At 38.9% G+C, this 12,591-nt stretch overlaps 1 protein-coding gene across 1 annotated transcript in view; it reads right to left on the bottom strand.

The window, feature by feature from the left end:
* Positions 1 to 12,348, bottom strand: part of LOC114652728 (5-hydroxytryptamine receptor 7-like) — an 84,196-nt gene extending 71,848 nt beyond the window's left edge. Inside the window, exon 1 of the mRNA XM_028803048.2 lies at positions 11,506 to 12,348. Within this exon, the coding sequence (XP_028658881.2) occupies positions 11,506 to 12,002 (497 nt within the window). The 5' untranslated portion in view covers positions 12,003 to 12,348. The remainder of the gene's footprint in view (positions 1 to 11,505) is intronic.
* Between the last annotated feature and the right edge of the window lie 243 nt (positions 12,349 to 12,591).

Raw genomic sequence — 12,591 nt, 5'->3', positions numbered from 1 at the left:
TGAACTCCTTAGAAGGATCAGGACTGGGACATTAGTGAGCCTCTGAAAACCTTAAGAGCTGATTAGAATCATGTGACTAAATGTAGAATCTTAACATTTAACTGTTATATTAGTTCATTCACTTCTTTTGAAATTAACAACACCTGATAATATAATATAATATAATATAATATAATATAATATAATATAATATAATATAATATATAAACTATAGGGTGGCACGGTGGCGCAGTGGGTAGCGCTGCTGCCTCGCAGTTGGGAGATCTGAGGACCTGGGTTCGATTCCCGGGTCCTCCCTGCGTGGAGTTTGCATGTTCTCCCCGTGTCTGCGTGGGTTTCCTCCGGGTGCTCCGGTTTCCTCCCACAGTCCAAAGACATGCAGGTTAGGTGGATTGGCGATCCTAAATTGGCCCTAGTGTGTGCTTGGTGTGTGGGTGTGTTTGTGTGTGTCCTGCGGTGGGTTGGCACCCTGCCCAGGATTGGTTCCCTGCCTTGTGCCCTGTGTTGGCTGGGATTGGCTCCAGCAGACCCCCGTGACCCTGTGTTTGGATTCAGCGGGTTGGAAAATGGATGGATGGATAGATAATATAATATAATATAATATAATATAATATAATATAATATAATATAATATAATATAATATAATATAATATAATATTTTCTAATACTATAATTTATTCTAACCGGTTTGGAGATTGCCCACTTTCCCCATGTTAGTGTTTTCCTCCATGTTTTCTGATTTTTCTGCCACATCCCAAAGATGTCTGATTTTAAATATGTCCCATGCGTTTTGTGAGTATAGTTGTGTGCATGACTGGGAACTCAATAGAGCTGCACACCATCCAGAGTTGGTTCCTGCTTTGAACCCAGTATTGTCAGATCATACAAAAGTTCTTGACAATCACAAGTAGAAGTAAAGTTGCCCTTATATTATAACATAACATCCTCAAACATGCTTAATCCAAGTCAGTGTTGCTGAACCAAACATGGCAGCACTGGGCAAAAGGAAGGAAGGAAATAGTCCTGGATAAAGTCCCAGTTCATCACCGGACCCACTCAGGCAAACACTCACACAGGAGCCAATTTCAAACAACTAATTAACCCAACTTGTACATCTTTGAGGATGTTGAATGTTAAGTGGACTACCAAAGGAAAACCCAAGGAGACATGGGGAGAACATGCAGTCTCAACATAGAAAACATCCAGGTACAGTATTCAAATACATAATATTGCATCTGTGAAGCAGCAGCACAAACCACTACATTATCATTACACCCTATATTATCCATCTGTTCATTTTCAATCCCATTTATATTACATTATACTGGCTGTGCTACCATTTGAAGATGGTCTGAAATATAAATAAACAATACAGACCTCCGTTTGCAGTGTATCATCTATGGGAATGTACTGTATTTTGTAATGCATGTAAATGCATTACATTTTTAATTGTAACAGATGGTGAATCACAAACATTAGTACTGCTTTTATGAATCCATACCAAATGAGATATAACAGAGACATATCAGACTGATGGACACGCAGACAACACACAAAAACACAGACACTTGTTGTTTTATAGTATAATATAATATAATAAAAAATAATATAACTCCCAAAAACACTTAATGCAGTGTGCTCTATTACATTTCTTTATCCATCCATCCATTAATTTCTGACGTACTTATCCTATGTAAGTTTTCAGGGAGCTGAAGTTTATCATACTGGATTCAAAACAGAAATCAGCCTTGGATAAATACAGTCAAAGCACACTGCAGGACCTTTTCATGCATGCATCTACACTTAAAATCGAACATTAACCAAATAACCAAACACCTAATGTTCTGATGTTTACACATTAATTCCATGCAGACACAGGCAACCATCAGACACAGGACTCATACTTATACTATTAGATCCATGAAATAGAAACACTGTGACAGCAATATTATATTATATTATATTATATTATATTATATTATATTATATTATATTATATTATATTATATTATATAAATAGCGAGGGTGTTAGAAATAAACTTGACCCCTTAGTTTTAAAAGTCAAGGTGAAGGTAAAGAATTTAGGTGTAATCATAGATTCTGACCTAAACTTTAAATTGCACATTAACCAGATTATTAGGACTGCATTTTTTCATTTAAGACCTCTTATGACGTCACAAGACACTGAAAAATGAATTCACACTTTGGTTTTTAGTTAGCTAGATTACTATAACACACTCATAACAGGACAAACTAAGAAAGACATTGATCAGTTGCAATTAGTGCAGAATGCAGCAACCTGAATCTTAACAGAAAAAGACAATCCGAGCACATCCCACAAGTCTTAGTGTTGTTTGTTGTTTGTTTTTTTCTCTTGCTTATCTGGAATTTTTTTTTCTCTCCTCCCTGCCATCTGACATTTTCAAAGGGCTCATCCTTTGGTACTTACATCATGATATTGTATATAAGAACAATACTCTTCTACTGAATATTTATCTATGTTTTATAAAATCATATGAATTTACTCTTTTTTTTTTTACATATTCAGCAATATTCTTACCTAATCTTATTTGCTTTTTTTCTTTTCTTGTACTTTCTCTTTGACACATCCATATTCTTTGAATGAAAATGTTGCATATAAATAAATGTTGCAGTTTTATTATATTATATTATATTATCCATCCATCCATCTTCCAACCCGCTGAATCCGAACACAGGGGTCTGCTGGAGCCAATCCCAGCCAACACAGGGCACAAGGCAGGAACCAATCCCGGGCAAGGTGCCAACCCACCGCAGGACACACACAAACACCAAGCACACACTAGGGCCAATTTAGAATTGCCAATCCACCTAGCCTGCATGTCTTTGGACTGTGGGAGGAAACTGGAGCACCCAGAGGAAAACCACACAGACACGGGGAGAACATACAAACTCCACGCAGGGAGGACGCGGGAAGTGAACCCAGGTCCCCCAACTGCGAGGCAGCAGCGCTACCCACTGCGCCACCGTGCCGCCATTATATTATATTAGATTATATTATATTATATTATATTATATTATATTATATTATATTATATTATATTATATTATATTGGCTCCAGCAGACTCCCGTGACCCTGTGTTCGGATTCAGCGGGTTGGATAATGGATGGATGGATATATTATATTATAATCCAACATTGGACCAGCATTTGCACTTTCCTATTATATTTTAATAATTAATAAGTCTTTTCAAATCTTCATAAAGGTAACACTGGTTTGCATAATAACTACTTCAAATTGCTTCATCAAATAAGTAAAGTAGAGTGATAAAAATAATAATAACAACAAAGGTATAAAAAGTTAAAGCACTGAGCCATCAAGAAAGCATGGCAAAGAAAACTGATGCTTTTGAACTGTACTACAGATGATGACTGCAGCCAGAATACCCTGAATGGCAAGATGGACAGGTCAGTCACTTTTAGATTAGCTTAAATATGGCTGCACACTGAAATTGTATAGGGTCACGATAAAGCTAAAGTATTTCAGTCATATAATGAGAAAAAAAACTAAGGAAAGAAGACACCATTTTAGAAAATTTAAAGAAAGATATGAAAAGCAGATGAATCAACACAATTACAGAAGATTATTATTACAACTTATTTGGCAAATGCTTTATTCAAAGTGACTTACAAGCTCTATGTACATAATACTTGTTTACAAAATTATTTTCAATTGGAGCCCATTCAGTTTAAGATACAATGAGGATCACAAAGTGTGTCAGACCTGGCTCCACACTGTCTGCTCCTAAACAAAGCTCCAGAAACTGAAGAACTTCATCACTGATGGGAAATATAGTATGTATACTATTACATAATATATATTTTATGTTATGTTGTATATATAACATTTTATTATAATGCTCTATGTAAATAAATATTTATAAATAAATATTTTGATATATATAAAAAATTAAAAATTACTGTCTACCAAGAATGGTGTTTAATAAACTCCATATACAGTAATTCAAATATAAGAATTACATCTTAAAATAAAAATATATGAGGTGATTAGTTCACTTATTTTTAACTATGATGTAGTGTATTATCTGAGGTACACAACTTTAAACAACATGGTTGCTGTCTTCAATCACCCTTTAATTTCAATGCATGATTCTGAACAAATTGTTTATTTAACTTGCTTGTATTCCACCTTATAAAAAGAACCAATAAATTGTCATGTTCTTGTCAGTCTTCTTGGATGAAGGTGTCCTCGAAACAGGAAACAAACAGCTAAATTAAGCTGGGTCAGTAATGGACATGCTGATGGACTTATGAGCATGCCGTCAGAACTAAGCAGACTTGATATTTGATCAAAGTCCTCTGCAGAGTTAACAAGTACATTCCACTTTGTGTTGTTTCAGATCATTTTGGAAGCTGTAGCTGCAATTGGATCTTGGTTGCTGAAGCAATTTAGTGTGGTATTATAATGAAAAGCTATAACCATTACAGTCTAGGAGAAGAGGTAATTTATTGTATTACTGAATTAAATGTGTTTTTATTGCAGGAGGTACGAAGTATTGGGCTAATACTTTGAAGGAAAGTAAGAAAAAAAAGAATGGGTATTAAAGACCGTGGAACTTATTTCAGTCAAATAACAGCATGGTGTCCATTGCAGAAGTGATAAGATTCACATAAGACTACCTTCTTTATAAAATGTCCTAGCTATTATAAAATGGTGACTGAAGTGAAAATCAAGGTTTACTTTTTTCCATTCTTCATATAATTACATTTGATATTAGGAGGATGTTTGTGGTCAAACCGTACATTTTTCAAGAGATGGGCTCTTAGCTTGTATGTGGATCTACTGAGGTAGAACTCTTCCTGCAGTACTAGAGAAACTCAATAGAGAGTGAAGTGGGGCCTTATATTCAGATCCTCATACAAGGTTTTATTATATGTACAGAACACTCTTAAATTCTTATTTGAATGTGCTAATCAAGAAGCAACACGTTGATATTGCCTGGCTGCATGATTACTGAATAGAACTATGAGGGACATTCATAAAGCTTCTGCACTTTTATATTTTTGTTGGAAATGGTTAAGGCAGAAGGAGTAGTAATTGGGCATTAAAAAGTTGGTACAACACTGGGAAAATTGCATTGCAAACAAAGGTGACTACTTCTTAATAAACAGAGTTAAAAACAGTGTGGAAACTTTTTGAACGTTCCCTTGTACCTTACATCAAAATGTCTTCTTTCTGTCAAGGACAGCAAGGTGGTAAGAAGCATTGCAAGTTTTTTTTTTTTTCCTGTCTCTAATGAGCAAATCTACAGATTTAAAAAGTCTAATAAAAAAATCAATATCATTGCTGGAGAGAAATGAATGAAATGGAGACCATGGTATTGCTTTCCTGTGTGTCCCCTTTATGTTGCTATACATCTGATCGGCTTTCTGTTCATTAAGTACAATTCAACAAAAACAATTTACCAAAATAATTTTAAAAACTACTACAAAATAACAAAGATATTACTATTAGAATTAAAGGCAGCATGGTGTAACAATGGGTAGTTCTAGATTTCATCCATGTTTTGAATTAAGCAGCTTTGTGAGTGTTATGTTATGTTATGGGAATATTGTAACATTAGACCACTTCATGAATCTTCACTTTATCGTGGTGGAGGGGTAGTGATCCTAGAAGCTATGTTGTCTGGGGCAGTCACCCTTGTTAGGGTCACCCAAGGCAAATTGTTCTTAGGTTAGAAACCTAATTCAATCAATCATTATGAAAAGTTTTACCAAGGACACAAGAACCTGGCCTAGGAAAGAGAAGCTAGAGCCGCATCCTGGAGCCAGGCCTGGGGGGGACGGTGGTTGGTCCTTTATCCATAAGGTCCTGCTAGACACAACCCAAATGAACAGCATGGGACTGTTGCCGAGTGAACACACCACCTGCAGGAGTCAAAAGGGTCTGGTACATTGTGGTTTGGGGTGTAGTTGCAGGCAAGTGCCTTGGCTGACTGATTCCAAGATACCAAAACTGACTCTAGGGACATGGAATACAACCTCTCTGGTGATAGAGGAGCCCAGACTAGTGTGCAAGTGCACATTGGAGTTTACCTCAGTGGACAAGAATGTAGTGTTCCTGCAATTTCAAGTCAGGGGAAGCACTCTGATGGTTGCCTGTGCTTATACAAAACCGTACAACCGTATAGCACTCTTCACTGAGTACAGGCACAGAGTGCAGTGAACAATTCTCAGTCAAAATACAAGTATGGATTAAACTAATTAGAAAACTGGTACACATATAAACACAGATTTGTTGAAACACAAAGAACAATGCAGGAATTGATTTTGCATAAATAGAAACCAACAATATTTTTCTAATGTTCATTAATTAATTGATGGACAATGGATGAGATTAAAATTGTAAAATAGAAAGTCAAACACAAAGTCAGGGTCCATATGTGCTAACAATTAAGTCACAATATTTCATCTTCTTGGAGACCTTGGGGTAGGGCTGGAAGGTATTCCCTCTGGGAGCTCTGACTTTCAAATGGGCCCTTTAATGCTCACGTTGACAATGACAAAGAAACACAGAAGGATGTGATTGGGAGAAATGGCCTACCTGATCTGAATCTGAGTGGCCTTTTGCCATTGGACTTTTGTGCTTGTCACTGTTTGTTCATAATGAACATCATGTCTAAGTATGTGGATGTTCCTAAATGCACACAGCACCAGAACACCCTAGGCTGTAGGTCGATGAGAGATTTTTTAGTTGTTTCATCACATATACGACAGTATGCCTTGAAAACTTGGGTGAAGAGAGAGGCTGTGCTATAAACTTTTCACTACCTGATTGTGAGTTGGATCAGATATAAGGCTAAGATGCTGGACAAACTAGGTACACCCAAACGTATAGTGAAGGTGTGCTGGGAATATTTTGCATAATATTTTTATGTCATTCCAAGGGAGGATGGGGACATTGAATCCAAAAGAGCCATGTTCTGTGCTTCTATTGCTGAGGTTGCTAGACAGAGCTGTGAGTGTAAAGTTGTTGGTGCCTGTTGTGGTGACAATCCCCAAACCTGGTGATGGACACAAGTGGTAAAGGCAGCCATCAGGCAAAAGAGGGAGGCCTTCCAAGCTTGGTTAGCTTGTGGAACAGAGAAGGCAACTGACAGGCATTGATAGGTAGACAACAGTGATGTTAGTTGCAGAAGCAAAACCTCAGTTTTGAGAAGAGTTTGTTCGGGTCATGGAAAATTATTTTCAGTAGGCCTTGAAGCAATTTTGGGAAACTGTTAGATGACTCAGGAGGGAAATCAATGATATCTCCATGTTGTTTACAACAGTGATTTAGTGCTGCTGATCTCACCTAGGGCTATATTTGGACAGTGGAAGGAACACTTTGAAGATCTCCTAAATCTAACTGTATCAGAGAACTTGGAGAAGGACTTACCCATCACTGGAACTGGGGTTGCTGAAATAGTTAAAAAAAACTCTTTGGTGGCAGGGCCCCAGGGGTGAATGATATTCACCCTCAGTTCCCGAAGGCTCTTGTTGTTGTTGGGCTATCTTGACTGATATGCTTCTTCAGCATTGTATAGATGTCAGTTTTAGGGTCTCTAGATTGGCAAACATGGGAGCTGGACAAAATGGTGTGTTCCAACCTGTGTGGGTTCTCACTTCTCAGCCTCCCTTGGAAGGCCTATGCCAGCATCTGGAAAGCAAGGTCTGGGTATTGGTCAAACCTCAGATCCAGGAGGAACTATGCAGATTTAATTCTGGTAACTGACCACTGGACCAGCTTTTAGACCTCTCAAAGATTTTAGAGGGTCCATGGGGGTATACCCAAGCAGTCTAGGTGTGTTTTGTGGATTTGGAAAAGATACAGTATATGACTATGTCCCTTGGAGTGTCCTGTGGGGGAGGGGAAGCCTTGAGGGTATTGGGTACTGGGCCTGCCATAGAATTTCACCCAGGAAGCACTACTGGTTCAAGCTGAACATCCATAAAACAAGGAAATTCTCTCCCAGCAACACCCTTTGGCAACTGCCAGTGAGCCCAACAGGACTACTCCCTAAAACTACGAGTCTCATGCAACCCTATGAAAGTGCAAACTGTAGCCATGCCAAAGGAGCTGTTTGGTCCCTGTACAACCAGAGCGAAGGCTTGTTTTGCATTGCTGAGAGTAAGTCAGACTCATTCTCAGAGGGTGCAGTACTCCACCAGGGCTGCCCTCTGTCACCGAGCCTGATCATAATTATAATGGACGGAATTTCTAGGCACAACCCAGAAGAGGAGATTGTCCAATTTGAAGTCCTCAAGATTGCATATCTGCTTTTTTTGCAAATTATGCGGTTCTATTGGCTTCATCATGCTGTGACCTCAAAGGCTCACTGGGGCAGTTTGCAGCTGAGTGTGAAGAGCCAGGAGTGAGGATCATCACCTGCAAGTCTGAGGTCATGACATTCAGTTGGGAAAGGTTGCCCTAATCAAGGTTGGGGATAAGGTGCTGCCTCAAGCTGATGAGTTTAAGAATCTCAGGGCTTTGTTAATAAGTAAGAGAAAAAGGCAGTGGAAGATGGACAGGTGGATTGATGTGACATGTAGGGGCCATCCCAGAATCCAAACCTCAGACACAACCACAAAAGGCATCACGCCAGGGTTTAAAAGACTTTTTCATTTTCATCAAATACCTATTGCACTTTTATTTCTCCTTCAATAAACACAATACTATTTCTTTCTTTTCCTTCCTCTACTCTTACCAGCGAGCTTTGCCCACCACCTCACAACTCCAACTCTTAGAGTGGAAGTGGGAGTACCCAGGAAGCACTTCTGGGTCAAGCTGAACATCCATAAAACAAGAGAGTTCTCTCCCAGCAGCACCCTTTGGCAGCCCCCAGCGACCCCAACAGGACTATCCTCTATAATTAAAAGTCTCAAACAACCCTGTGGGTGAGCAAACTGGAACCATGCCAAAGGAGCACTCAGACCTATCATACAGGGGGATTAACTGTTATTGTCAGGAAGCTTCCCCCAGTGTATCCATTATTTCTTCTCCCAACTGAGAAAGGGAATAGTGACCATACGAACCTGGTCTGAGTATCAATCCATGCAGTCCTTCTTTAATGGGGACGTCCAGGTAAGAAACCACTCTCCATCCCAATTGGGATGCTAATCTATCCATTATGTCTGCCACAATACTTTATGCATAACCTCCTTGGACTTGTATTCTACACCTATTGTTAACATTCTGTTAACCTTCTCAATGGCTTCTGAACAATGTCTGGAGGTTTATAGTGACAAGTCCACTATGACTCAGAGTTCCTTTTCCTGCTCCCATTGTGTATTCAGTTCCTGTATGTAATTCTTAACATTTAGTAACATTTTATTACATTTGTCATTTGCTCAAGACTTATTTCTGTCCTAATCCCTCTGTAATGGTTCAACAGATTCTAGATTATCTGCCAATCCACCTATCTTGGTGTCATCTGTAGACTTAACCATTTGTTATTTATATTGATATTCTGGTCATTTATGTCTATTAAAAGTAACTGCTGCCCCAGCACTGACCCCTGAAAGACATCACTCTTAACATCACCTTGCACCATAACCCTCTGCTTCTTGTGTCTGAGCCAGTTCTGCAACCACCTTCACACTACACCCTGAACTACCACTTCTTTTAGTGTGATGCCCAAATTCTCCTGTGGGACCTTATGAAAGTTCTTCTGAAAATCAAGATGAATATGCACCACATTAATTATAAACTTTTGTTGCTTGCTCTAGTAAAACATGACTTCTCCATCTGAACTCATGTTGAGTGGTCACAAACACTCCTGTTCTTATTATCTGATGCTCAGTCCTAGCCTTAAAAAATCCTTCCATTGATGTACTCATTCTAATCCAAACAACATAATATGTTATGTTAACTGGATTAAATCAGATTAAACACAAAGTAGGATGTTTTATAAGAGCCTAACATGTAACAAAAACATATCTGAACATAACCTAAGAACAGTAAGATTTCAGACAAATGCATGTATCAAGTTACAAAGATTCATTCATTCATTTTACCTCTAGTAAAATGACATATTTTACAAAAAAATGCATTTGTCTTCATTCATTTCAAAAATGCAACTCCTCAAAGTATTAGTTGTTTTTTGAGTACTTAAATAATGCACCCATTCACATTTTGTTAGATATCGCCTCATATTTTTGAGTACTGTACTAGAAGTGATACTGCACCTTTTCTTGATGCTTTGAAGACCGTCTTTAATTTCCACAAGCAGCAGCAATCTACATGAGGAAGGAGATCCACCGCTTCAGAAGAATATAGAGTTTCTCTTCAATGGTAAATAAATTATTTTAGAGCTGGACAAAACTAATATTATATAATTATATTTACAAGTGCACTAGTTGACATCCACTGGATAAAATTAGAAGAAGAAGAAAGGACCCCTATACCTGTGACACATTGTGTCAGCATGCAAGATCCTACAGGCAGCTTTACATTAACAAGACAACTCAGACAAAAGAAATAATTCATTTTGTAGATTCCAAATGAGCACGGGTCCAATCAAATTAAAAAATAAATAAATACATTGCCTGCGGTGGGTTGGCACCCTGCCTGGGATTGGTTCCTGCCTTGTGCCCTGTGTTGGCTGGGATTGGCTCCAGCAGACCCCCGTGACCTTGTGTTCGGATTCAGCAGGGTTGGATAATGAATAGATGGATGGATGGATAAATACATTGCTGTCTGTCTGTCCATCTGGACAGATGGATGCCTATGCTTCTTCATGCTGGCCATTCATGCACATCTAATATTTAAGAATTGGATGCACCTCAGCACCATCATTCTCACCACCCTTTTCTTTCTTGTTGGCTTTCATCTGATATAAGCTTTTAATAGAATGTCTTTTGAAACAGAGAATATCAAAACAAAGCACTTTACAAAGCAAGCAAGGAAATCATTCAAGTTAAAAAGGCAGATGACAAGGTGATTCAAATCGAAGACAAATCAATTATCAATACTCTGAAAACAGCCAGGAATCAAATCAGAGAAAGAATTAATAAAGTAAATGTAAATGACTTGAATGGTTCTGGTAACTGATGGAGAAGTCAGCAGTCATACAGCAGGCCAGGTACAGTGAATTATTAAAAAGATATATGAATAACAAATTTGCAATACTAAGCACAAAAGGTACGTTTTTGTGCTTGTTATAAAAGAGTGGAGTAGTGGAGCCTCATATGCGGACTGAAAAAGAGTTCATAATTATAACTATTTTTTATGAAGTTGAATATGGCTTTACTCTGAAATTAAACCTATTCATTACTTCAAAATCCACCTTTTGGGTAAATACTGGAACTCTTTTGTGGCCTGGAGGGAGCTCACACTTTGCATTTACAATCCAGGTAAGCCTCACTTTACTTGGGAACCGCTTCTTTAAGAAGAAAGTAGGAGAAAAATAAACCATAAATATTTCAATGTGTAAATATTAAAAATACAACATTCAAAACTTACCTGTCCACACTTATGACACACAAGGTCATAATGGAAGCAGTGCAGCACATAACATCCATGGCGATGAAGACATTGCAAAAGAACTTCCCAAAAAGCCATTCCCCGCCCACCAGGTCAGTGATAATGACAAAGGGCATGACTGCCAGGGCAACGGAGAGGTCAGCGGCTGCCAGGGATACCACCAGGTAGTTGGATGGCTGGCGGAGTTTTTTGACAATGCACACAGAGATGATAACCAGTGAGTTCCCACCAATGGTGGTCAAAGTGATGACAGACAAGACAATGCCAATGATTACTTTTTCCACTTCACCATATAACAGAATGTCTTCACTGCAATCTGTGGAGTTGCTGCCATTTGTGGGTGGTGTCTCTGTTGATAGTAGGGATCCTGTGAAAGGAATGGGCCCCTCTGTCACTCCAGTAGAAGGGGGCAGGTCATGCCAATGGTGCACTTCCTCCGTGTCCCCAAGGGAAAAGTGGTCACCATGGATTAACATACTTCTGGTGGTTAAGAGGCCATTTACCTCCGTGTGAAAACTGACCACTCTGATTAATGCGTACGGAGCATGACAAAAAAATTTGAAATCAGATCTTTTATACCACAAAAGATGCCATTACATTTCTTTCAGTTGACACAGATGTTGCCAAGGCCGCCGAAGGTATGCTGATGTACCAAGAAAGGCACCTTCTACCCATTCTCTGTCCATTAAGATTGACTTTCAAGGAAGCAGGCGCTAATTGAGTCTACCTGTAAAAGAAGCTGCTGCGCTGGGTGCGCAGTTACACCTCTGCCCCATCTCGATTCATGTGTTAGGACGTGTTATTAACATAATAGAACTGTTTTTTAAACACATTATTTTAGGAATAAGCGCATTCATTTAAACGAAGTCGAACGTCTGATCATTGCCGCTGTCTTCTTTGTCGCGTGTCGGGTGGTCGATCAATCTCAGGGGTCTCCTTGAAGGTAAAGTGGGTACAGGGCCACTTATGTTACTCCGGTGCGAGTCCAACGGGCTCTTCGCGCATGGAACTGTATGTGGAACTGGATTATTGTAGCTCAATAGCTCGCTCTCATCGTCCGCAGTC

Source organism: Erpetoichthys calabaricus, chromosome 5 (genome assembly GCF_900747795.2).
Source record: "Erpetoichthys calabaricus chromosome 5, fErpCal1.3, whole genome shotgun sequence".
NCBI lineage: Eukaryota > Metazoa > Chordata > Cladistia > Polypteriformes > Polypteridae > Erpetoichthys > Erpetoichthys calabaricus.
The sequence above is the reverse complement of the archived record's forward strand: the minus strand, read 5'-3'. Positions and strand labels throughout refer to the sequence as shown.